Consider the following 27,768-nt stretch of genomic DNA (forward strand, 5'->3'; position numbering starts at 1 on the left):
CGTGGGCAACCACGATCATTGACACTCTTCCACCTGAGAATCTCCCCAACATAAAGTCTTCCGTGAAAAGAGCAGAGTAGTATGGTGACAGTAGATAGTAGTAGCAGAGTAGTAAGGTGACAGCAGATAGCGGTAGCAGAGTAGAATGGTGAGAGCTGATAGTAGTAGCAGAGTAGTACAGTGACAGTAGATAGTAGTAGCAGAGTAGTATGGTGACAGCAGATAGTAGTAGCAGAGTAGTAGGGTGAAAGCAGATAGTATTAGCAGAGTAGTACAGTGACAGCAGGTAGTGGTAGCAGAGTAGTATGGTGACAGCAGATAGCAGTAGCAGTATAGTAGGGTGACAGAAGATAGCGGGAGCAGAGTAGTATAGTGACAGCAGATAGCAGTAGCAAAGTAGTAAGGTGACAGCAGAGTGTGGTAGCAGAGTAGTATGGTGACAACAGAGAGCGGTAGCAGAGTAGTATGGTGACAGCAGATAGTAGTAGCAGAGGAGTATGGTGACAGCAGATAGTGGTAGCAGAGTTGGTCGGTGAAAGCAGATAGTGGTAGCAGAGTAGTATAGTGACAGCAGATAGTAGTAGCAGAGTAGTATGGTGACAGCAGATAGTATCAGCAGAGTTGTAAGTTGACAGCAGATAGCAGTAGCAGATCAGCAAGGTGACAGCAGATAGCAGTAGCAGAGTAGAAAGCTGACACCAGATAGCGGTAGCAGAGTAGTATGGTGACAGCAGATAGTGGTAGCAGAGTAGTATGGTGACAGCAGATAGTGGTAGCAGAGTAGTAAGGTGACAACAGATAGGATAGTAGTAGCAGAGTAGCAGGGCCGGCTCCAGGGGTCAGAGCACCCTGTGCCGAATTTGGGGGCGTGGCCTTATTACCATAGGCCACACCCCCTATGTGACGTTATTTAGAGGCGTAGCCGCATGGCACGCCTCTAAATAACATCAGGCTAGTGGTAAAGCCCAGCAATCCGTCACTGGCTGGGCTTCCCCCAGACCTCTTCCATCAGTGAATGGATGCCGCGCATGCGAGCGGCATCCATTCACACTCCGGGGTCTGGCACCGCTGCACAGCTGTGGTGGTGGGGGTCCCCAACCTCCCAATTAGACCACCCGCGGGCCACTTCGGCCCATGGATGGAGCAGCGGGACAGTACTGTCCCGCTGAAATCGGGATACTGGGGAAGGGTGCCGCCCTCTAGGGGTGGTGCCCTTGTGTGACCGCACTGGTTGAACACCCCTAGTGCCGGCCCTGCAGAGTAATATGGTGACAGCAGATAATAGTAGCAGAGTAGTATGTTGACAGCAGATAGTGGTAGCAGAGTATTATAGTGACAGCAGATAGTAGTAGCAGAGAAGTACGGTGACAGCAGATAGTGGTAGCAGAGTAGTATAGTGACAGCAGATAGTGGTAGCAGAGTAGTAGGGTGACAGCAGATAGTAGTAGCAGAGTAGTATGGTGACAGCAGATAGTAGTAGCAGAGTAGTATGGTGACAGCAGATAGTGGCAGCAGAGTAGTAAGGTGATAGCAGATAGTGGTAGCAGAGTAGTATGGTCACAACAGATAGTGGTAGCAGAGTAGTATGGTGACAGCAGATAGTTGTTGCAGAGTAGTATAGTGACAGCAGATAGTAGCAGCAGAGTACTAAGGTAACAGCAGATAGCGGTAGCAGAGTAGTATGGTGACAGCAGACAGCAGTAGCAGAATAGTAAGATGACAGCAGATAGCAGTAGCAGAGTAGTATAGTGACTGCAGATAGTAGTAGAGTAGAAGTAGTATTGTGACAGCAGATAGTAACAGCAGTGTAGTATGGTGACAGCAGATTGGATAGTAGTAGCAGAGTAGTATAGTGACAGCCGATAGTAGTAGCAGAGTAGTACGGTGACAGCAGATAGTGGTAGCAGAGTAGTATAGTGACAGCAGATAGTAGTAGTAGAGTAGTACGGTGACAGCAGATAGTGGTAGGAGAGTAGTATGGTGACAAGATAGTGGTAGCAGAGTAGTATAGTGACAGCAGATTGTAAGCAGAGTAGTATGGTGACAGCAGATAATAGTAGCAGAGTAGTATGGTGACAGCAGATAGTAGTAGTAGAGTAGTACGGTGACAGCAGATAGTAGTAGCAGAGTAGTATGGTGACAGTAGATAGTAGTAGCAGAGTAGTATGGTGATAGCAGATAGTAGTAGTAAAGTAGTACGGTGACAGCAGATAGTAGTAGCAGAGTAGTATAGTGACAGCAGATAGTAGTAGCAGAGTAGTACGGTGACAGCAGATAGTGGTAGCAGAGTAGTATAGTGACAGCAGATAGTAATAGAGTAGTAGTACGGTGACAGAAGATGGTAGTAGCAGAGTAGTATGGTGACAGCAGATAGTTGTAGCAGAGTATTATAGTGACAGCCGATAGTAGTAGCAGAGTAGTATGGTGACATCAGATAGTGGTAGCAGAGTAGTATAGTGACGGCCAGGGCCGCCATCAGGGGGGGACTGCCGGGCCTGTAGTCCTGGGCCCGGAGAGAGAGGGGGTCCGGATGTCGGAATTAATGGATTGTTCACTATTCTATATGAAGCCAGGGAGAAGATCTAGCGCTGTGCTGGCAGCATTCCAAATAAGTTGGCAGCCGCGAGCTAATTAAAGCTTGCGGAACGGCAGCCAATCAGGTGCGGCCGATCCTGAGTGGCTGCTTGCAGAATGATAACCAATCAGGAGCGACTGCTCCTGATTGGTTGTCCCGCGAGCAGCCAATCAGCAGTGGCCGCTCCTGATTGGCTGCTGGTCCGCGAGCTGTGATTGGCTCGCGGTCAGTGGCATATTTGAAGTGCCACCGACACTGACGATTTCAAGCTGGCTGCCGGTGCATAACTGCACTGCTGCGGCCCTGCAACCCGGGCCCCGCTCTCTCCTGACCAGTAAATATGTAAGTACATAAGTCCTCCTTTCACTGCGCGTCCGCCCCCCCAAGTCCAGACAGCCTCCCCTGCCCTCTGCCTCTCCCCTACTAAAGCCTTTCCTACCCTGCCCCCCCCCCCCCAAATAAGGTTCAACCTTCCCTGCCCTAAGCTTTCTCCCAAGGGGGGCCCTGCCTATTTTATTAGTACTGGGCCCCACAATTTCTGGTGGCAGCCCTGGTGACGGCAGATAGTAGTAGCTGTCACGGCTGCTGACACTTGAGACTCCTGGAAGGAGGCAGGCCAACTAGGCACAATAAACTGGGGATATTTTAGGAATGACCTTTTCATGAAATCTCAGTAGCACCGGATAAAAGTAAATAGGATTTATTCACAGGAAAAATAAGAACAATGTCTCACATAAGGTCTCAATAATGAGAAAACCCCATTTATAAATATAGTCTTTAACACAGAAGAACTGATGGGGTAGGGAACCCCGAGTCCAATAACCCTGTAGTACTAGCCATCCGGAACAGGGCCAAGCCCTGTGATGCTGTAAAGGTCGATGCAGGGTTGAGCCCTGTGATGTGAAGGAAGACGGGCAGGGTTGAGTCCTGTGCTGCAGACAACAATGGAGCAGGGTTGAGCCCTGTGATGTGAAGGAAGACTGAAGCAGGGTTTAGCCATGTGGAGCGGTGTGGTTCTAGGTCAGGGTTGAGCCCTGCAGCGTGACTAGAACCTGGAGCGGGGTTGAACCCCGTAATGCGATGAAGGTGACTATAACGGTGCAGTTGACAATGTCAACTGCACTGAGATCAATGTCCGCAGGAGTAGAAAATAACAGGCAAGGTACAGTATATAGTGCAGCAAAGGGTGAAACCACAGCAGTGAAGCAAAAGGCAATACTTAGACAATGGCAATGCTGGGCTCTGTAGTGCGGCTGGTCACTGACGTCAGAGGTTCAACTGGAACACGAGCTGAGATATAGCAAAGTCCACAGCAACCCACAGGCACAGCGGGGATCTGGCAGGAGTCCAAGAAAGACCTGAAAGTAACGTTGTAACGACACTGAGACACAGTTAGTAACAGGCTTTATACTAGAGGTCTGTGATCCATAGGAAATTCAGAACATTTGACCCAAATGGAATCAGGGTTGAAATAATGAGCAATCTAGGAATCCCACAACCTGACAACACCTTGGAAACAGACGATCACTTTAACACTGTATGTGAAGAATGCCAGCAAGCAGGATAGCTCTTCCAACGCCCACAAAGGAACTTTGGCAAAAGTAGTCTATCTTTATGTTCTGAAATAGTCGCAGTCCTGACAGTAGCAGAGTACTATGGTGACAGCAGATAGCGGTAGCTGAGTAATATGGTGACAGCAGATAATTTTAGCAGAGTAGTATGTGTCATGACCCTGTCTAGTTTTCACCTTTTACCTGTAGACTTACCCCTGCCAACTGTCTCCATGAATCTAATATGTGTAATTTGCCTGGAGGACCTGCTCTGATCATGCTGGCTGCAGCACTTCTCTGTATGCATTCCCTTCCACACTGATTGTTCACCTGGGCTCTCCTCTGTCTGTGAGCATTGCTAGTCTTGATTGGAATCGCAGGTGTGGTTCTGATTCTCAGTGCTGCAGAGATGAGTACTCCCTCTGCATGTTGTGCCTTCCACCACTCAGAATGCTACTGCCAGACCACCTGTCCATATCCACCAATTGCAGCCAGACCCAGGGTATATATATCCTCCCCTGATAGCATTCTTGGCCTGAACATCTCGTTACTTCCCGTGGTGTATGGTTCGTGCTTGTTTCTGTGTACAAGTGTATCCCTGTCTCCTGCTGACAGCAACCCCTGGTGCATCCAGAAAACCTGCTACAGCGATACCTGGCAATCCAGAAAACCTGCTAAAGCAATACCTGGCAATCCAGAAAACCTGCTACAGCAATACCTGGCAATCTAGACGTCCTGCTACAGCAATACCTGGCGATCCAGTAATCCTGCTAGTTCCCAGGCCAGTGCAACTCCTGTGTTTTCAGCTTCAGCTATAAGTTAGTTCCTGTGCTCCTGACCTTAGTCCTGTGCTCTGAGCCCTACTCCTAGTTGGTCCCTGGCACCCTGCAAACCTGCAACGTGTTACCCTGCCTTGCTTCCTGCTGTGGATCAACTCCTGCTCCTTCTACCTACCCACTCCCTCCCTGAACCTAAAATCCCAAACCTACCCAATCCTTCCTCAACCTGTTATTTCCAATTACCCTATCCAGCCTGCTTCTGAGTTCCAGTCTTTGTCACAGCATTTCCGGATTACCCTATTTAGCCCTCGTCTCAGCATTACCTGATTTCTCTTCAGCCATTGTCGCATCACTCGAGTCCAGAGTCAAGTTCCAAGTTCTTCAGTTCAATCCACGTTATTCCAGTCCAGAGTCAAGTTCCAAGTTCATCAAGTTCATCAGTTAAATCATGTTACTCCAGTCCAGAGTCAAGTTCCAAGTTCATCGGTTCAATCCACATTATTCCAGTCCAGAGTCAAGTTCCAAGTTTATAAGTTCAATCCACGTTATTCCAGTCCAGAGCCAAGTTCCAAGTTCACCAGTTCAACTCAGCAAGTCTTCCTGCCGGTCCCAGTCCGGTTCCTCCAAGTTCCTGTCCTTTATCAGCAAAGGCAGTTCTCACTGCTACATGAATCTTGCAATAGAGCTATCTAGATCATCTGTGGTTCCAGTCATGCCGGTCTCCATTGAATCTTGCTCATCACCTGAGACAGGTAACTCACAGACACCATTCGTGACAGTATGGTTATAGCAGATAGTAGTAGCAGAGTAGTACGGTGACAGCAGATAGTGGTAGCAGAGTAGTATAGTGACAGCAGATAGTAGTAGCAGAGTTTAAAAGTGATGGCAGTTAGTAGTAGCAGAGTAGTACAGGGGAAGCAGATAGTAGTAGCAGAGTAGTACAGTTACAGCAGATAATAGTAGCAGAGTAGTACGGTGACATCAGATAATAGTAGCTGAGTAGTATGGTGACAGCAGATAGTAGTAGCAGAGTAGTAGGGTGACAGCAGATAGTAGTAGCAGAGTAGTAGGGTGACAGCAGATAGTAGTAGCAGAGTAGCATGGTGATAGCAGATAGTAGTAGCAGAGTAGCATGGTGACAGCAGATAGTAGTAGCAGAGTAGTATGGTGACAGTAGATAGTAGTAGTAGTGTAGTACGGTGACATCAGATAATAGTAGCTGAGTAGTATGGTGACAGTAGATAGTAGTAGCAGAGTAGTAGGGTGACAGCAGATAGTGGTAGCAGAGTAGTAGGGTGACAGCAGATAGTAGTAGCAGAGTAGCATGGTGATAGCAGATAGTAGTAGCAGAGTAGCATGGTGACAGCAGATAGTAGTAGCAGAGTAGTAGGGTGACAGTAGATAGTAGTAGCAGAGTAGTGTGGTGACAACAGATAATAGTAGCAGAGTAGTGTGGTGGCAGCAAATAGTAGTAGCAGAGTAGTAGGGTGACAGTAGATAGTAGTAGCAGAGTAGTATGGTGACAGCAGATAATAGTAGCAGAGTAGTAGGGTGACAGCAGATAGTAGTAGTAGAGTAGCATGGTGACAGCAGATAGTAGTAGCAGAGTAGTAGGGTGACAGTAGATAGTAGTAGCAGAGTAGTATGGTGACAGCAGATAATAGTAGCAGAGTAGTAGGGTGACAGCAGATAGTAGTAGTAGAGTAGTATGGTGACAGCAGATAGTAGTAGCAGAGTAGTATAGTGACAGCAGATAGTAGTAGCAGAGTAGTATAGTGACAGCAGATAGTAGTAGCAGAGTAGTATAGTGACAATCAAGAAAGTACAAAAACTAAGCGCTCTAAACCATAGACATGTAATTTGGTATTTGAAAACAAGGTCTAAATCCCATCCACAGCTGCTATCCTAAAAATAGGTCTATGCCTTACCTATTACCAAAAGATAAAAACAAAAATAATAGACAGCGCTAAATAGACAGGGTTTAATAACATAAATATTACATAGAAAATTAGACAATCACTAAAGATTAATAGAAAAGACCGGCCGGTATTATACTCAAGAAATTGACAAATATTGGACCATAATATAAATAAAAATGGTCTATAAAAATAACAGTCAATACTAAAAAGTATCAATGGAAGGATATACTACCTGTGATACAAACAAACATGACAGACAAAAATGTATAAATTAAATTTAGCAGTCAATAGTGCAGAAGCCACGCTGGTTGGTGTGCCAATATACTTGCGGGCCTGGGTGTAAGCCCACAAAAAAAGAGTCTTAAGCTTAGACTTTATACATGCAGATATAGTGTTAGTCTCTGTCCGAAGCAAGTGGTTAGTATGCACGTCTTTTTGAAATAATTCCACATATATATTGACAAAAAATAGTTAGTAGCAAGCATATATATGTCCAGGCTTACAGCATATCACTCACAAATACGATGTTTATATGCATCCTAGATGTTTAGAAATGCGCATCTAGCCCAATCATAGGGCATATAAATCACTCCTCAGTGAGGACGTGAGCCGAAGGAAATATAAGCTTAAACTCTATACATACAGATATAACGTTAGCTTCTGTCCAAAGCAAATGGTTAGTATGCACGTCTTTTTTAAATAATTCCACATATATTGGCAGAAAGTGGTTAGTAGTAGGCATACATATGTCCAGGCTTACAGCATATTACTTGCAAACAAAATGTTTGTATGTATCCAAGATATTTGTAAATGCGCATATAGCCCAATCATAGGGCATATAGATCACTCCTCAGTGAGGGCGTGAGCCCATGGGGATATTCCCCTTCAGCAACTGGAGTCCCGGCTTAAAAAAAGTCCTGTACTCACGATACTCCCGGGAGATAATTTGTGTAGTACAATACCAGCTGGTCCTTGAAAATAAAGTGTGCCTTAGTATAGCGACAGCAGATAATAGTAGCAGAGTAGTAGGGTGACAGCATATAGTAGTAGTAGAGTAGTATGGTGACAGCCGATAGTAGTAGCAGAGTAGTGTGGTGACAGCAGATAATAGTAGCAGAGTAGTAGGGTGACAGCAGATAGTAGTAGTAGAGTAGTATGGTGACAGCCGATAGTAGTAGCAGAGTAGTGTGGTGACAGCAGATAATAGTAGCAGAGTAGTAGGGTGACAGCAGATAGTAGTAGCAGAGTAGTAGGGTGACAGCAGAGAATAGTAGCAGTGTAGTATAGTGACAGCAGATAGTAGTAGCAGAGTAGTAGGGTAACAGCAGATAGTAGTAGCAGAGTAGTATGGTGACAGCAGATAGTAGTAGCAGAGTAGTAGGGTGACAGCAGATAGTGGTAGCAGAGTAGTAGGGTGACAGCAGATAGTAGTAGCAGAGTAGTAGGGTGACAGCAGAGAATAGTAGCAGAGTAGTATAGTGACAGCAGATAGTAGTAGCAGAGTAGTAGGGTAACAGCAGATAGTAGTAGCAGAGTAGTAGGGTGACAGCAGATAGTAGTAGCAGAGTAGTAGGGTGACAGCAGATAGTAGTAGCAGAGTAGTAGGGTGACAGCAGATATTAGTAGCAGAGTAGTAGGGTGACAGCAGATAGTAGTAGCAGAGTAGTAGGGTGACAGCAGATAATAGTAGCAGAGTAGTAGGGTGACAGCAGATAATAGTAGCAGAGTAGTGTGGTGGCAGCAGATAGTAGTAGTAGAGTACAGGTTGAGTCTCCCATGTCCATAATGCTTGGGGCCAGGGGTATTTTGGATAACGGAGTATTCCGTATTTTGGAATATTTGCATACCATTATTAAATATCTTGGGAATAGGACCCAAATATACACACAGAATGCATTTATGTATTATATACACCTTATACACACAGCCTGTAGGTAATTTTATACAATATTTTCAATAATTTTGTGGCTCAAACAAAGTTTGTGTATAGAAATGAAATTCATTAATGTTTCATATACACTTTATACACACAGCCTGAAGGTAATTTTATACCATATTTTTTTATAATTTGTGCCTTAGACAAAGTTTGTGTACATTGAACCATCAAAAATAAAAGTTTTCATTATCTGCGATGCCAAAAATATAACGTATTTTGGAATTTTCCGTATTTTGGAATATTTGGATATGGGAGACTCAACCTATAGTAGGGTGACAGCAGATAGTAGTAGCAGAGTAGTAGGGTGACAGCAGATAGTAGTAGCAGAGTAGTAGGGTGACAGCCGATAGCAGTAGCAGATTAGTATGGTGACAGCAGAAAGTATTAGCAGAGTAGTATGGTGACTGCAGAAAATAGATTGAACAGAGAGTTTATATATTCCCTCGAACTGCGGGAATATTATCTGATTATTAACTGCTTTTAAGTTCACCATACTACTCTTAGGTTTATTGTAATCTTTTAAAGTGGCAACAAATAACACAGGGATGTCACAGGTGTAACAGTGATATGTACTATATGGAATAAGAGCTTAAGGTAATGCTGGCCGTGAGGTGGGCAAATGCATCAATGGATGGTAGCCATGGTGTCCTTCTATATACTATTGGTGGTAAGGGGCACCTGCGGTTATGGTTGGGTGCTGAAATGACTGTGATGAGAGTCTCAACGTCAGTCGTGTCCTCATGGATGCAATGGAGTAAAGAGTCTACTAAAGACACATGTCAGAGGTCGGACCCCTTCTGACTGAACACCGCTGGGTCCTAGTGACCATTGTCTTAGTGTTACTAACAGGATGCTGGAGGGAGGCAGGGCAAGACGCATTCCTTCCAACCCGTATACCCTTTTATATTAGGGATGTGCAGGCTCGGATAGGATCGAGTTTGCACGCCGAGTTCGGATTTTTCCCTCCAAAAATCAGGTCTCAGAAAGAGGCAATACGTCATCTTTCATGGACAAACATCATATTCCATGGACTTTAGTCCAGGAATGATGATGTTTGTCCATGAAAGATGACGTTTTGCCTCTTTCTGAGACCCGATTTTTGGACGGAAAAATCCGAACTCGGCGTGCAAACTCGAACCTATCCGAGCCTGCACATCCCAAATTTATATATATATATATTCACCCACACATGTATCTGTACACAGTGTTTGCACCAGGGACTAAGGGCTCTATTTATTAACATTATTTTGACTAAAATAAAGTGATAAAGGCTGTTTTGTGTTTTCACACCCTTTTCACGTTATTGTAGTATCACCTATAGTTATTACAGGGCAATTGGAGTAGAATTCGTAAAATTCTACTCCAACCCCAAAGTATCACTTATTTTTAGTAAAGCAGATCGCATTTCCCAAAACTGTAATGGAAAATGTGATCCGACCAGAGTTACTAAAAATAAAATGTGAAAAAATATCGGGGAAAGCGCTGTGATAATAACGCCACCTAGTGGTGGCGTTATCCAGGATCTCCCCCAGTTAATGGCCTCCTGCCCTGCTCTAACGGGTAGAGCAGAACTGGGAGTCGGTCCCAGTAATCAGCTGTGTGGTCTAAACAGACCGCAAGCTGATTACTGTAAAAAAAAAAAAGGAAAAAAAAATAGTAAAAAAAAATATTTACTTACCTGACTCCAGGGACCGGTGATCGGGCCTCCGGTGATGACTCCCCTCCGGTCAGCTGATCTCCCATAGTGCACTGCTGCCCGGTCATCAGGTGATCACCTGACCGGAGGAATGGAGAACATCATCGGAGGCCCGGAGCATGCAGGTAGGTGTAATTAAGGGTGAGGGGGGTCACGGGGGGGTCCGTGGTCATGGGGGCGGGGCTTAGCACTGGTGGGGTAGCAGCGGCAACCGGTCGGTGCATGCGCGGGCACTTAATCACGGTATTTTTTGCGAAAATACTGTGATAAGGCTCCGAAGGTGATTCGCAGGGATAGAGCTTTATCGCAAGCTCTGTCCCTGCAAGGGATTTGTAGTAAATCCCTGTGATATTGCCTGAATTCAGTCGATAATATCACACTACAATCTGCATTACCAATATGCGGATTGTAGTAAATAGAGCCCTTACTGTAAGTCACTATTTTTACCAGTGTACAAAGATGCTCATTGGGCCGGAAATGATTTGTTACATATATCAGCTCAGTGAAATCTATATACAGTAGTTGAGGATAATATACTGAAGATTCTCTCATCTCTGCTATTAAGAGACACTTGTAGGTTATTAGTATAGATGTAAAGATTGAGGATGAGCAGACAGGATACCACATAGTGTGTAAGACTTCCTATGTACTCTAATGGCCCCAGATGTCACAGTGATACACACAGCACCAGGCTGACTGGCGGCAGGATGACCGGCTCCAACGCTCTGAGGACCAGCCTGTTCCTGCTCCTGATTATAGGTATGAGCTGGATCATCCTTCAGTGGAAATGTCTGAAGAGCCAGCTCAGAGTAGGGGAATTGCGGCACTGCTGCTGCTAGGCTGTGTAACCCTCCCATGCCGCTGGTGTCGGTCCCAGATCCCCCTAACCCCCCCCAATCCCCCTCGGCTGCCGCTGCAGCTTTGTCACAGTACCACCATCTTCCCCCATGCCGGTGACTGTCCAATAGTCCACCTCCCCCGCTTTGCAGCTGCTACAGCCGCTCTGTATTTAACCCCCCCCCCCAAGCCGGTGCCTGTTTCAGCTTCCCACCGCGGCTGCCACAGCCGCTCTGTATGTCTCCCCCCCCCTTGCCAGTGTCTGTCCCAGCCGCCCCCCCGAATGTACAACAACGTCCATGCCCCCTCACCCACCTCCCCTGCTCCTGTCTATGGTAAAAATTTTCCCTGTTGCCTCTGCAGGAGAAGCTGTAGAAAAAGATTCCAAAGGAGGGTTCGACCCAGATCGCTTTCCGAAGATTGTGCCCTCGCAGGAAGACGGTAAGTGTAACCTGCTGGATGCCACCTGGCGTACACCATCAAGTTCCGAAAATACATAATTTTCAGAATTTGATGAATAGCCTAATTTCTACATCCCCCTACTAATGTACTAATGTACTAATATCCCCATACTAATGTACTAATATCCCCATACTAATGTACTAATGTACTAATGTACTAATATCCCCATACTAATGTACTAATATCCCCATACTAATGTACTAATGTACTAATGTACGGGGAGTGTGGAAATTAACGCAGGCGGACATAACCAGGAGATATCAGTGATAAGTGTGTTAATGAATACTAAAATAACGTTAATTCAGGAAAATGTCCTTAAAACCGTTATTTTAGTGTTGATGAATAGGCCCCTCAGGCACCTAGCTTCCTATTATTTGGGTGATTAATACCTGGTTGGAAAGTTGGGTAAGTTAGGCTGTACTCATGTACTATTACAATCTCCTCCATAAATCATAAATTTAACAAAATTGGACCCTATTACATTCCCCCCTCTGTCTGTCTGTTATTACTCAGTCTTCTTTTATCACTGTTGTGCTGACAAATATAAAGCATAACTTAATGTGCTGATGCTATATAGGGTAATGTAGTAATAATAATAATAATTGCTGTAGTGACATAGGGCTCTATTTACTACAATCCGCATCGGTAATGCAGATTGCAGTGTGATATTACCGAGTGAATTCGCATTGCAAATTCAGGCAATATCACAGGGATTTACTACAAATCCCATGCAGGGACAGAGCTTGCGATAAAGCTCTGTCCCTGCGAATCCCCTCCTCACTCTAGTCACGGTATTTTCACAAAAAAATACCGTGACGAGTGCCTTGCACATTCGCCGACTGGCCGCCGCTGCTACCCCCTGGCGCTAAACCCACCCCCGTCGCCAAGCCCCACCCCCTGCGATTGCAGACCCCCCCTCTCCCTTAATAACACTTACCTGCATGATCCGGGCTCCGGTGATGTCCTCCATGTCCTCTGGTCAGCTGACATCCCATCCCATCCCTGGAGGTGGCATTATCCAGGGTCTCCCCCAGTTACCGGACTCCTGCTCCACTCTGATGGGGAGAGCCCGGAGCCGGCCCCAGTGATCAGTTGTGTGGTCTAAACAGACCACACGCTGATCACTGTAAAAACTAGAAAAAAAAAAGTAAAAAAAAAAAAACTTACCTGAGTCCAGGGACCGGTGACCGGAGCTCCGGGTGATGTCCTCCCTCCGGTCAGCTGGTCTCCCATGCTGCACTGGGGCCCGGTCGTCACCTGACTGAGTCCCAGTGCAGCATGGGATGTCAGCTGACCGGAGCCATGGAGGACATCACCGAAGCCCCATCACTGCAGGTAAGTGTAATTATGGGAGGGGGGGTCGCGGAGGGTTAGGTCGTGGGGGAGGGTCGCGATCACGGGGGCGGGGCTTAACGATGGTCGGTTGGCGCATGTGTCAGCACTAGTCACTGTATTTTTTGCGAAAATACCGTGATAAGCGTGCGGAGGGGATTTGCAGGGACAGAGCTTTCTCACAAGCTCTGTCCCTGCAAGGAATTTGTAGTAAATCCCTGTGATATTGCCTGAATTCACAATGTGAATTCAGTCGGTAATATTACACTACAATGTGCATTCAATATGCAGATTGTAGTAAATAGGCCCCTGATGCTGATCACACATTCATCCTGCTAATATCAGAAATACTCTCACATCCTCTGTGACTGATATTGTTAATGTTCTTCTTTGATGATTACAGATCTGGTCCCGGCGCCTCCTGTCCTCATTGTATCACATTCTGCCGGGGACACGGTGACCCTGCACTGCCTGGAGGGCTACAACAGTATAGTACAAAGATATGAAATAACACAAATTACATGGAGGAAACAAAATAATGTGCACAATCTGCTATTTACTGTAAGGATGAATAACAAAACATCAAACATCACAGACCCCAGAATCTCCTTCCTGAGCCCCCAGCAGCCGCTCACACTCCGCATAACAGCCGCTCAGCCCAGTGACTCTGGGAGTTACACTTGTCACATAGCAACAGCAACAGTGGGAGTCATTACCAGCTCATGGATGCTCCATGTATCAGGTATAGTACACAAGGCACCTTTATTACACTCTATGTATGTAGATAGCTGTATAGTGACCTGGTCACTGCCTAGTTACTATGAAATGGTTGATGAAAGTTTAATTCAAAAATATGAAGAGGTTTGTGTGTTGCTGCATCTATGTCTATGAGGCCTATTCATCATAACTAAAACAGCGATGGAGGTAATTAGGTTTAGAACTGGCATGGAGTTCTACCTAATTACCGGGGTAATTCATCATTCCTCCTCTCCATCTGTATCTACTCCGAAAAGCTGTCATTTTTGCGGTGACAGCTTTTCGGGAAATAGATAGTTATCCCTGTCTACACTACCTTATCGCATCTGTCATCAGTGCTGCGCATTCGCTGTTACATTCACAAAAGTGGCGCATGCGCAGCACCACCTACAGCTGCGGTAACCCTGTGCCCCCCTCAACCCCCTCCCATCCTCTCACCTCCCTGTTCCCCACCTAACTGGCTGCTGCAGCCGTGGACCCCGACCTCCCGTCTGAAGAGGAGAAAACAGTACATTTTTTTTTTTTAAACATTACTGTGTTCTGCCAGGAGAACAACAGTCGGAGCCGGAGGAGGGACGAGGGAGTGACGGAGGGAGTCGGCGGAGGATCTACCCAGCTGACAGCAGTGTAACCCGCTATACGCCACCTGAGATTGGCGTATAGTAATGCCATCAAACTCCAAAAATGCATAATTTTCAGAATTTGATGAATAGCCTAATTTCTACATCCCCATACTAATGTACTAAAGTGCCCATACTAATGTACTAATGTATGGGGAGTGTGGAAATGAACACAGACGGACGTAACAGTGATATCTCCTGTGCTAAGTGTCTTCATGAATACTAAAATAATGGTAATTAAGAAAAATGTCCTTAAAACCGTTATTTTAGTGTTGATGAATAGGTCCCTCAGGCACCTATTATTTGGGAATGCTCGGTGATTAATTCCTCCTGGTTGGAAATTTCCGCACTTAAAGTTGGGTAAGTTAGGCTGTACTCATGTACTATTACAATCTCCTCCATAAATCAGAAATTTAACAATATTGTACCCTATTACATTCCCCCCTCTGTCTGTCTGTTATTACTCAGTCTTGTTTTATTACTGTTGTGCTGACAAATATAAAGCATAACTTAATGTGCTGATGCTATATAGGGTAATGTAATACTAATAATAATAATAATAATAATTGCTGTAGTGACTGATGCTGATCACACATTCATCCTGCTAATATCAGAAATACTCTCACATCCTCTGTGACTGATATTGTTAATGTTCTTCTTTGATGATTATAGATCTGGTCCCGGAGTCATCTGCCCGCAATGTATCACATTCTGCCGGGGACACAGTGACCCTGCGCTGCCTGGAGGGCTACAACAGAACAGTACATAGAAATGACACAACACAAATTACATGGAGGAAAGAAAATACTGTGTACAATCTGCTATTTAATGTAGCGATGAATATAAGAGACCCCAGAATCTCCTTCCTGAGCCCCCAGCAGCCGCTCACACTCTTCATAACAGCCGCTCAGCCCAGTGACTCTGGGGATTACACTTGTAAGATAGTAACAGCAACAGTGGGAGTCATTACCAACTCATGGACGCTCCATGTATCAGGTATAGTACACAAGGCACCTTCACTTATTACATTGTCTAGGTGTAGATAGCTGTATAGTGACCCGGTCACTGCCTAGTTACTATGAAATTGTTAATGAAAGTTTAATTCAAAAATATGAAGAGGTTTGTATGTTGCTCCATCTATGTCTATGGTGCCTATTTATTAACATTATTTTTACTAAAATAAAGTGAAAAGGGGCTGTATTGTGTTTTCACACCCTTTTCACATTATGTTAGTATCACCTATAGTTATTACAGGGCAATTGGAGTAGAATTCGTAAAATTCTACTCCAACCCCTAAGTATCACTTATTTTTAGTAATCAGATCCCATTTCCCATAATTGTAATGGGAAATGGGATCTGCCTGAGATTTACTAAAAATAAATTGTGAAAAAATACCGGGGGAAGCCCTGTGATAATAACGTTACCTGGAGGTGGCATTATCCCGGATCTTTCCCGGTTACCGGGCTCTTACTCTGCTCTAACGGGGAGATCAGAGCCCGGAGGCGGCCCCAGGGGCCCATTTATTAAGGATGGCTTTTGCAATGCGATCAGGACATGTCAGTACCACCCATGATCACACTGTAAAATGCGATCATACCGGCCGGATGTATTAACTGGCACATGCAGGGAGACGGGCTCCGAAAGGACTGCACATGAGCGGCGCCCATTGCCGGCAGAGGGTTCCGGGAGATCCCTCCACCGGCTGATATGCGGTAAGTACCCATAGGCTACAGCGGCTAACGCTATCATCATACGGCATTAGCTGCTGGCGCCAATATCGGGAATGCTTCTCATCCCGGATATTGGTGCATTTGGCAGCATCGCATCCCTATGAGGGAAGTGGCTGCCAGCGGGACTGGAAGGATTACAGCAGGTACTTAATATTTCAGCACAAATGACCAGGGAAGGGGGGAATAGGGGGATATAGTTTGAGCACAGGATATAATATATTGGATATAATTAGTCAAAAGAATAATGAAAATCCACAATTATAAATATCAAACCCTAGTATAGGTGTCAAGCAAAAATATTATAAAGTGTGGAGGTGCTCCCCATGAGAGTATAGATAAACGTAGTATGGGGAAGAAGAAGAAAACTCTCTTGTTGGGGGCACTCGAATGTAAAGGTTAAAATAAGAATAATATATAAAAAATAACTTTTATTAGATATATTTTAAAATACCAAAAACAAGTCTGAGCCTGTAACTTATTGGCATTACTGTTGGAATAACAGCTATAAATTATCACAAGCAGAACACGAACATACATAGAACATAAGACAACATATAATACAATACTTATCACAATTATGTGAAGCTAAGTGAAATATTACAAATAGGTCTATAATTCTCTGTCTCATACAATATTGAGACCTATATAAAACATACTAGTTCAATGACCTCATAATGTCGTCATAGCACAATGGCTAATCAGAATTACGGCAGAAGCATACAAGGAAATCTTCTAGAAAAGAATGTGATAATAACCATACAATATTCAATATAGGTTACGTGAGATATCACAGCACAATAACACTGAACAGTAATCAGAGAAATACAATGATAAGGGGGTCAGATGAAATAATAGCTGACCCTGCAAATATCAAAATGAATATAAGTAAATCACAGGTTGTAATGAGAGGCAGATCACACGTAGGTCGCCTGTGATGCCACCCAGGTACTTGTAGACAGTAAGGTTATAGGGAAAAGTAAAGCTACTCCTTTATGTGGAGTTTACAAAATAGCAGCTGCTGCATGCCATTGTATAACCATTGAATGGCATGTGAGCGTACTATAAAGGTACTCCCAGGGTAGGGAATAAGTACCATGAGTATCTGCTGTTGGACTCACAAGATCTGAAAGCCTTTGGGCTAGAACATATTAGATTGGGCATAAGAGGTGGCAACCTGACAAAAATATTACTACAGAGGGAAAGCAACTGGACCTTTAGACTCAATACTGTGAGCCCTAATGGACTCAATGAAATGATCAACTACAGTATCTTTCTCTGAGAGGTCTTTTTTCATTAAAACTTATGTCATGTCTGACTAATTTTTATATGCAAGCAGCAATGGACGATCATTGGAAGCTTAACTCCAACACAGACATCATTTTAGTATTTTTGTGACCAATTCTTAAACTTGATATTTCACATATTTCTTAATATATATATTTTTATATATTTTTTTACATTTTTTTTTTTTTTACACTTTTTTCTCTCCCACCATCTCCACATACACTTATTCTCTATGTATAAATACATATCTCAGCATTATTATTGAATACTCATTACCCCACACTGTTTTCATTTGGCTTCTCATTTGTTTATCTTAGCCATGTTCTCATCACTTTGATGTTTCATCAATTTTATAACCTTAATTCCTGATCACTCTATACATCCAACATATCCTTTTGGTATTTACCTTATACTTCATGTCAACTTATGTCATGGTATTTCTGCACACAATCTGTATTCACATTTGTATACACTTTTCTAGAATATATCACTGTCGTCACATCACCATTCATATTCATATATTTATTAATTATTTATTATCTACTCATTATTATTATTATTATTATTGTTATTATTATTATTATTATTATTGTTAATATTTTTATATATTTTTTTATTATCTTTATATTTATATATTTTTTTTTTTTTTTTTTTTATATTTATATTTTTATTTTTATTTTGGTATCATTCTCTTTATTCTAATCACTTTATACACACTTATTTATATCTACTATTTATATATCTGTATGGTTGGTATTAGCATTTTTGCATAACTATTTTTGCTGCAAGACAGACACTTTAGCTACTAGTCAGGTTTTCCACCTTAGCCTGTTAGCCTGATCGTTATGAGCTTCATCTAACCCAAACACTCCCCCCTCCTATGACTCACTCCCTCCTGTTGCTGTGGACCAATAGAGGGAGTTAACACTTGGACCTATTGACAAGGGTATTGCATCTGCAACACACAGCACCTGCTCTCCCATTGGTCACAACGCAGGTTAAAGATCACCTGTGTATCACAGTCCACATGCATCTGACTGAGGAAGCGACAGTGAAACGCGCGTCTCAGACCCGCAAATCCGGCTGTGTACAGGCGGGATTCGTCATGGCAGCATACTGACAGGCTCTTCTAGTGGCAGATTTTCTATACTCCACACCGGCTCCCTGGAGGTGAGCGCTCAGGTACTTTTCATACTACACTTTCTTTAGCGCACTGAGTGGCTTTATTTAACAGAGACAAGTTTGTGACCCTGCAATACCTTTAGGGCAACAGAGCTCCACTTGTCCTGTACTAGCCATATTGCAGCTACCCTCATACTCTTTCTTCCTATCACTGCATATGCGATCTGGGTTTCCCACCACTCACCACTACCTTTGGTATATGACTGGCAGCAGCACAGATCGCAAACCTATGCTGTGTTATTTCATTACGATAACTATTGTCTCTATGAGTACTCTCATTGGGGTGCGCCTATTAGAGGTTCCTGCAATGTTTACACCAGGACCTTCTTTTTAACGCAGTCCAACAGCAGATACTCATTGTTCTTATTCCCTACCCTGGGAGTACCTTTATAGTACGCTCACATGCCATTCAATGGTTATACAATGGCATGCAGCAGCTGCTATTTTGGAAACTCCACATAAAGGAGTAGCTTTACTTTTTCCTATAACCTTACTGTCTACAAGTACCTGGGTGGCATCACAGGCGACCTACGTGTGATCTGCCTCTCATTACAACCTGTGATTTACTTATATTCATTTTGATATTTGCAGGGTCAGCTATTATTTCATCTGACCCCCTTATCATTGTATTTCTCTGATTACTGTTCAGTGTTATTGTGCTGTGATATCTCACGTAACCTATATTGAATATTGTATGGTTATTATCACATTCTTTTCTAGAAGATTTCCTTGTATGCTTCTGCCGTAATTCTGATTAGCCATTGTGCTATGACGACATTATGAGGTCATTAAACTAGTATATGTTTTATATAGGTCTCAATATTGTATGAGACAGAGAATTATAGACCTATTTGTAATATTTCACTTAGCTTCACATAATTGTGATAAGTATTGTATTATATGTTGTCTTATGTTCTATGTATGTTCGTGTTCTGCTTGTGATAATTTATAGCTGTTATTCCAACAGTAATGCCAATAAGTAACAGGCTCAGACTTGTTTTTGGTATTTTAAAATATATCTAATAAAAGTTATTTTTTATATATTATTCTTATTATAACCTTTACATTCGAGTGCCCCCAACAAGAGAGTTTTCTTCTTCTTCCCCATACTATACTTAATATTTCAGGTAAACCCCCAAAAACGTTCGGCCGGAACGCGATTGCGGGGGGTATCGGAAAGCTGCATCCGATGGCTGGCAACCATGGAATTCCTGGTATTTGATGGAAAAAGTACTTCCATCGAATCATGTACTATTACAATCTCCTCCATAAATCATAAATTTAACAAAATTGGACCCTATTACATTCCCCCCTCTGTCTGTCTGTTATTACTCAGTCTTGTTTTATTACTGTTGTGCTGACAAATATAAAGCACAACGGAATGTGCTGATGCTATATAGGGTAATGTAATACTAATAATAATAATAATAATTGCTGTAGTGACTGATGCTGATCACACATTCATCCTGCTAATATCAGAAATACTCTCACATCCTCTGTGACTGATATTGTTAATGTTCTTCTTTGATGATTATAGATCTGGTCCCGGCGCCTCCTGTCCGCAATGTGTCACATTCTGCTGGGGACACGGTGACCCTGCGCTGCCTGGAGGGCTACAACAGAACAGTACATAGAAATGACACAACACAAATTACTTGGAGGAAACAAAATACTGTGTACAATCTGCTATTTACTGTAATAATGAATATAAGAGAATCAAACATCACAGACTCCAGAATCTCCTTCCTGAGCCCTCAGCAGCCGCTCACACTCCGCATAACAGCCGCTCAGCCCAGTGACTCTGGGAGTTACGCTTGTCACATAGCAACAACAACAGTGGGAGTCATTACCAACTCATGGACGCTCCATGTATCAGGTATAGTACACAAGGCCCCTTTATTACACTCTATGTATGTAGATAGCTGTATAGTGACCCGGTCACTGCCTAGTTACTATGAAATTGTTAATGAAGTTTAATTAAAAAATATGAAGAGGTGTGTATGTTGCTCCATCTATGTCTATGGGGCCTATTTATTAACATTATTTTTACTAAAATAAAGTGATAAAGGCTGTTTTGTGTTTTCACACCCTTTTCACATTATGTTAGTATCACCTATAGTTATTACAGGGCAATTGGAGTAGAATTCGTAAAATTCTACTCCAACCCCTAATTATCACTTATTTTTAGTAATCAGATCACATTTCCCATAGTTGTAATGGGAAATGGGATCTGCCTGAGATTCACTAAAAATAAATTGTGAAAAAAATACCGGGGAAAGCCCTGTGATAATAACGTTACCTGGAGGTGGCGTTATCCAGGGTCTCCCCCGGTTACCGGACTCCTGCCCTGCTCTAACGGGAAGAGCAGAGCCCGGAGCCGGCCCCAGGGGCCCATTTATTAAGGATGGCTTTTGCAATGCGATCAGGACATGTCAGTACCACCCATGATCACACTGTAAAATGCGATCATACCGGCCGGATGTATTAACTGGCACATGCAGGGAGACGGGCTCCGAAAGGACTGCACATGAGCGGCGCCCATTGCCGGCAGAGGGTTCCGGGAGATCCCTCCACCGGCTGATATGCGGTAAGTACCCATAGGCTACAGCGGCTAACGCTATCATCATACGGCATTAGCTGCTGGCGCCAATATCGGGAATGCTTCTCATCCCGGATATTGGTGCATTTGGCAGCATCGCATCCCTATGAGGGAAGTGGCTGCCAGCGGGACTGGAAGGATTACAGCAGGTACTTAATATTTCAGCACAAATGACCAGGGAAGGGGGGAATAGGGGGATATAGTTTGAGCACAGGATATAATATATTGGATATAATTAGTCAAAAGAATAATGAAAATCCACAATTATAAATATCAAACCCTAGTATAGGTGTCAAGCAAAAATATTATAAAGTGTGGAGGTGCTCCCCATGAGAGTATAGATAAACGTAGTATGGGGAAGAAGAAGAAAACTCTCTTGTTGGGGGCACTCGAATGTAAAGGTTAAAATAAGAATAATATATAAAAAATAACTTTTATTAGATATATTTTAAAATACCAAAAACAAGTCTGAGCCTGTAACTTATTGGCATTACTGTTGGAATAACAGCTATAAATTATCACAAGCAGAACACGAACATACATAGAACATAAGACAACATATAATACAATACTTATCACAATTATGTGAAGCTAAGTGAAATATTACAAATAGGTCTATAATTCTCTGTCTCATACAATATTGAGACCTATATAAAACATACTAGTTCAATGACCTCATAATGTCGTCATAGCACAATGGCTAATCAGAATTACGGCAGAAGCATACAAGGAAATCTTCTAGAAAAGAATGTGATAATAACCATACAATATTCAATATAGGTTACGTGAGATATCACAGCACAATAACACTGAACAGTAATCAGAGAAATACAATGATAAGGGGGTCAGATGAAATAATAGCTGACCCTGCAAATATCAAAATGAATATAAGTAAATCACAGGTTGTAATGAGAGGCAGATCACACGTAGGTCGCCTGTGATGCCACCCAGGTACTTGTAGACAGTAAGGTTATAGGGAAAAGTAAAGCTACTCCTTTATGTGGAGTTTACAAAATAGCAGCTGCTGCATGCCATTGTATAACCATTGAATGGCATGTGAGCGTACTATAAAGGTACTCCCAGGGTAGGGAATAAGTACCATGAGTATCTGCTGTTGGACTCACAAGATCTGAAAGCCTTTGGGCTAGAACATATTAGATTGGGCATAAGAGGTGGCAACCTGACAAAAATATTACTACAGAGGGAAAGCAACTGGACCTTTAGACTCAATACTGTGAGCCCTAATGGACTCAATGAAATGATCAACTACAGTATCTTTCTCTGAGAGGTCTTTTTTCATTAAAACTTATGTCATGTCTGACTAATTTTTATATGCAAGCAGCAATGGACGATCATTGGAAGCTTAACTCCAACACAGACATCATTTTAGTATTTTTGTGACCAATTCTTAAACTTGATATTTCACATATTTCTTAATATATATATTTTTATATATTTTTTTACATTTTTTTTTTTTTTACACTTTTTTCTCTCCCACCATCTCCACATACACTTATTCTCTATGTATAAATACATATCTCAGCATTATTATTGAATACTCATTACCCCACACTGTTTTCATTTGGCTTCTCATTTGTTTATCTTAGCCATGTTCTCATCACTTTGATGTTTCATCAATTTTATAACCTTAATTCCTGATCACTCTATACATCCAACATATCCTTTTGGTATTTACCTTATACTTCATGTCAACTTATGTCATGGTATTTCTGCACACAATCTGTATTCACATTTGTATACACTTTTCTAGAATATATCACTGTCGTCACATCACCATTCATATTCATATATTTATTAATTATTTATTATCTACTCATTATTATTATTATTATTATTGTTATTATTATTATTATTATTGTTAATATTTTTATATATTTTTTTATTATCTTTATATTTATATATTTTTTTTTTTTTTTTTTTTATATTTATATTTTTATTTTTATTTTGGTATCATTCTCTTTATTCTAATCACTTTATACACACTTATTTATATCTACTATTTATATATCTGTATGGTTGGTATTAGCATTTTTGCATAACTATTTTTGCTGCAAGACAGACACTTTAGCTACTAGTCAGGTTTTCCACCTTAGCCTGTTAGCCTGATCGTTATGAGCTTCATCTAACCCAAACACTCCCCCCTCCTATGACTCACTCCCTCCTGTTGCTGTGGACCAATAGAGGGAGTTAACACTTGGACCTATTGACAAGGGTATTGCATCTGCAACACACAGCACCTGCTCTCCCATTGGTCACAACGCAGGTTAAAAATCACCTGTGTATCACAGTCCACATGCATCTGACTGAGGAAGCGACAGTGAAACGCGCGTCTCAGACCCGCAAATCCGGCTGTGTACAGGCGGGATTCGTCATGGCAGCATACTGACAGGCTCTTCTAGTGGCAGATTTTCTATACTCCACACCGGCTCCCTGGAGGTGAGCGCTCAGGTACTTTTCATACTACACTTTCTTTAGCGCACTGAGTGGCTTTATTTAACAGAGACAAGTTTGTGACCCTGCAATACCTTTAGGGCAACAGAGCTCCACTTGTCCTGTACTAGCCATATTGCAGCTACCCTCATACTCTTTCTTCCTATCACTGCATATGCGATCTGGGTTTCCCACCACTCACCACTACCTTTGGTATATGACTGGCAGCAGCACAGATCGCAAACCTATGCTGTGTTATTTCATTACGATAACTATTGTCTCTATGAGTACTCTCATTGGGGTGCGCCTATTAGAGGTTCCTGCAATGTTTACACCAGGACCTTCTTTTTAACGCAGTCCAACAGCAGATACTCATTGTTCTTATTCCCTACCCTGGGAGTACCTTTATAGTACGCTCACATGCCATTCAATGGTTATACAATGGCATGCAGCAGCTGCTATTTTGGAAACTCCACATAAAGGAGTAGCTTTACTTTTTCCTATAACCTTACTGTCTACAAGTACCTGGGTGGCATCACAGGCGACCTACGTGTGATCTGCCTCTCATTACAACCTGTGATTTACTTATATTCATTTTGATATTTGCAGGGTCAGCTATTATTTCATCTGACCCCCTTATCATTGTATTTCTCTGATTACTGTTCAGTGTTATTGTGCTGTGATATCTCACGTAACCTATATTGAATATTGTATGGTTATTATCACATTCTTTTCTAGAAGATTTCCTTGTATGCTTCTGCCGTAATTCTGATTAGCCATTGTGCTATGACGACATTATGAGGTCATTAAACTAGTATATGTTTTATATAGGTCTCAATATTGTATGAGACAGAGAATTATAGACCTATTTGTAATATTTCACTTAGCTTCACATAATTGTGATAAGTATTGTATTATATGTTGTCTTATGTTCTATGTATGTTCATGTTCTGCTTGTGATAATTTATAGCTGTTATTCCAACAGTAATGCCAATAAGTAACAGGCTCAGACTTGTTTTTGGTATTTTAAAATATATCTAATAAAAGTTATTTTTTATATATTATTCTTATTATAACCTTTACATTCGAGTGCCCCCAACAAGAGAGTTTTCTTCTTCTTCCCCATACTATACTTAATATTTCAGGTAAACCCCCAAAAACGTTCGGCCGGAACGCGATTGCGGGGGGTATCGGAAAGCTGCATCCGATGGCTGGCAACCATGGAATTCCTGGTATTTGATGGAAAAAGTACTTCCATCGAATCATGTACTATTACAATCTCCTCCATAAATCATAAATTTAACAAAATTGGACCCTATTACATTCCCCCCTCTGTCTGTCTGTTATTACTCAGTCTTGTTTTATTACTGTTGTGCTGACAAATATAAAGCACAACGGAATGTGCTGATGCTATATAGGGTAATGTAATACTAATAATAATAATAATAATTGCTGTAGTGACTGATGCTGATCACACATTCATCCTGCTAATATCAGAAATACTCTCACATCCTCTGTGACTGATATTGTTAATGTTCTTCTTTGATGATTATAGATCTGGTCCCGGCGCCTCCTGTCCGCAATGTGTCACATTCTGCTGGGGACACGGTGACCCTGCGCTGCCTGGAGGGCTACAACAGAACAGTACATAGAAATGACACAACACAAATTACTTGGAGGAAACAAAATACTGTGTACAATCTGCTATTTACTGTAATAATGAATATAAGAGAATCAAACATCACAGACTCCAGAATCTCCTTCCTGAGCCCTCAGCAGCCGCTCACACTCCGCATAACAGCCGCTCAGCCCAGTGACTCTGGGAGTTACGCTTGTCACATAGCAACAACAACAGTGGGAGTCATTACCAACTCATGGACGCTCCATGTATCAGGTATAGTACACAAGGCCCCTTTATTACACTCTATGTATGTAGATAGCTGTATAGTGACCCGGTCACTGCCTAGTTACTATGAAATTGTTAATGAAGTTTAATTAAAAAATATGAAGAGGTGTGTATGTTGCTCCATCTATGTCTATGGGGCCTATTTATTAACATTATTTTTACTAAAATAAAGTGATAAAGGCTGTTTTGTGTTTTCACACCCTTTTCACATTATGTTAGTATCACCTATAGTTATTACAGGGCAATTGGAGTAGAATTCGTAAAATTCTACTCCAACCCCTAATTATCACTTATTTTTAGTAATCAGATCACATTTCCCATAGTTGTAATGGGAAATGGGATCTGCCTGAGATTCACTAAAAATAAATTGTGAAAAAAATACCGGGGAAAGCCCTGTGATAATAACGTTACCTGGAGGTGGCGTTATCCAGGGTCTCCCCCGGTTACCGGACTCCTGCCCTGCTCTAACGGGAAGAGCAGAGCCCGGAGCCGGCCCCAGGGGCCCATTTATTAAGGATGGCTTTTGCAATGCGATCAGGACATGTCAGTACCACCCATGATCACACTGTAAAATGCGATCATACCGGCCGGATGTATTAACTGGCACATGCAGGGAGACGGGCTCCGAAAGGACTGCACATGAGCGGCGCCCATTGCCGGCAGAGGGTTCCGGGAGATCCCTCCACCGGCTGATATGCGGTAAGTACCCATAGGCTACAGCGGCTAACGCTATCATCATACGGCATTAGCTGCTGGCGCCAATATCGGGAATGCTTCTCATCCCGGATATTGGTGCATTTGGCAGCATCGCATCCCTATGAGGGAAGTGGCTGCCAGCGGGACTGGAAGGATTACAGCAGGTACTTAATATTTCAGCACAAATGACCAGGGAAGGGGGGAATAGGGGGATATAGTTTGAGCACAGGATATAATATATTGGATATAATTAGTCAAAAGAATAATGAAAATCCACAATTATAAATATCAAACCCTAGTATAGGTGTCAAGCAAAAATATTATAAAGTGTGGAGGTGCTCCCCATGAGAGTATAGATAAACGTAGTATGGGGAAGAAGAAGAAAACTCTCTTGTTGGGGGCACTCGAATGTAAAGGTTAAAATAAGAATAATATATAAAAAATAACTTTTATTAGATATATTTTAAAATACCAAAAACAAGTCTGAGCCTGTAACTTATTGGCATTACTGTTGGAATAACAGCTATAAATTATCACAAGCAGAACACGAACATACATAGAACATAAGACAACATATAATACAATACTTATCACAATTATGTGAAGCTAAGTGAAATATTACAAATAGGTCTATAATTCTCTGTCTCATACAATATTGAGACCTATATAAAACATACTAGTTCAATGACCTCATAATGTCGTCATAGCACAATGGCTAATCAGAATTACGGCAGAAGCATACAAGGAAATCTTCTAGAAAAGAATGTGATAATAACCATACAATATTCAATATAGGTTACGTGAGATATCACAGCACAATAACACTGAACAGTAATCAGAGAAATACAATGATAAGGGGGTCAGATGAAATAATAGCTGACCCTGCAAATATCAAAATGAATATAAGTAAATCACAGGTTGTAATGAGAGGCAGATCACACGTAGGTCGCCTGTGATGCCACCCAGGTACTTGTAGACAGTAAGGTTATAGGGAAAAGTAAAGCTACTCCTTTATGTGGAGTTTACAAAATAGCAGCTGCTGCATGCCATTGTATAACCATTGAATGGCATGTGAGCGTACTATAAAGGTACTCCCAGGGTAGGGAATAAGTACCATGAGTATCTGCTGTTGGACTCACAAGATCTGAAAGCCTTTGGGCTAGAACATATTAGATTGGGCATAAGAGGTGGCAACCTGACAAAAATATTACTACAGAGGGAAAGCAACTGGACCTTTAGACTCAATACTGTGAGCCCTAATGGACTCAATGAAATGATCAACTACAGTATCTTTCTCTGAGAGGTCTTTTTTCATTAAAACTTATGTCATGTCTGACTAATTTTTATATGCAAGCAGCAATGGACGATCATTGGAAGCTTAACTCCAACACAGACATCATTTTAGTATTTTTGTGACCAATTCTTAAACTTGATATTTCACATATTTCTTAATATATA

At 42.3% G+C, this 27,768-nt stretch overlaps 1 protein-coding gene across 1 annotated transcript in view; it reads left to right on the forward strand.

The window, feature by feature from the left end:
• The first annotated feature begins 11,162 nt into the window (after window positions 1-11,162).
• LOC148501246 (uncharacterized) overlaps window positions 11,163-27,768 on the forward strand; it is a 40,260-nt gene continuing 23,654 nt past the window's right edge. The window contains exons 1-6 of the mRNA XM_088450755.1: window positions 11,163-11,214; window positions 11,656-11,733; window positions 13,490-13,573; window positions 15,135-15,458; window positions 20,196-20,534; window positions 25,264-25,602. Coding sequence (XP_088306881.1) covers window positions 11,163-11,214; window positions 11,656-11,733; window positions 13,490-13,573; window positions 15,135-15,458; window positions 20,196-20,534; window positions 25,264-25,602 — 1,216 coding nt within the window. The remainder of the gene's footprint in view (window positions 11,215-11,655; window positions 11,734-13,489; window positions 13,574-15,134; window positions 15,459-20,195; window positions 20,535-25,263; window positions 25,603-27,768) is intronic.

Source organism: Taudactylus pleione, unplaced genomic scaffold (genome assembly GCF_031769625.1).
Source record: "Taudactylus pleione unplaced genomic scaffold, aTauple2 ptg000523l, whole genome shotgun sequence".
NCBI lineage: Eukaryota > Metazoa > Chordata > Amphibia > Anura > Myobatrachidae > Taudactylus > Taudactylus pleione.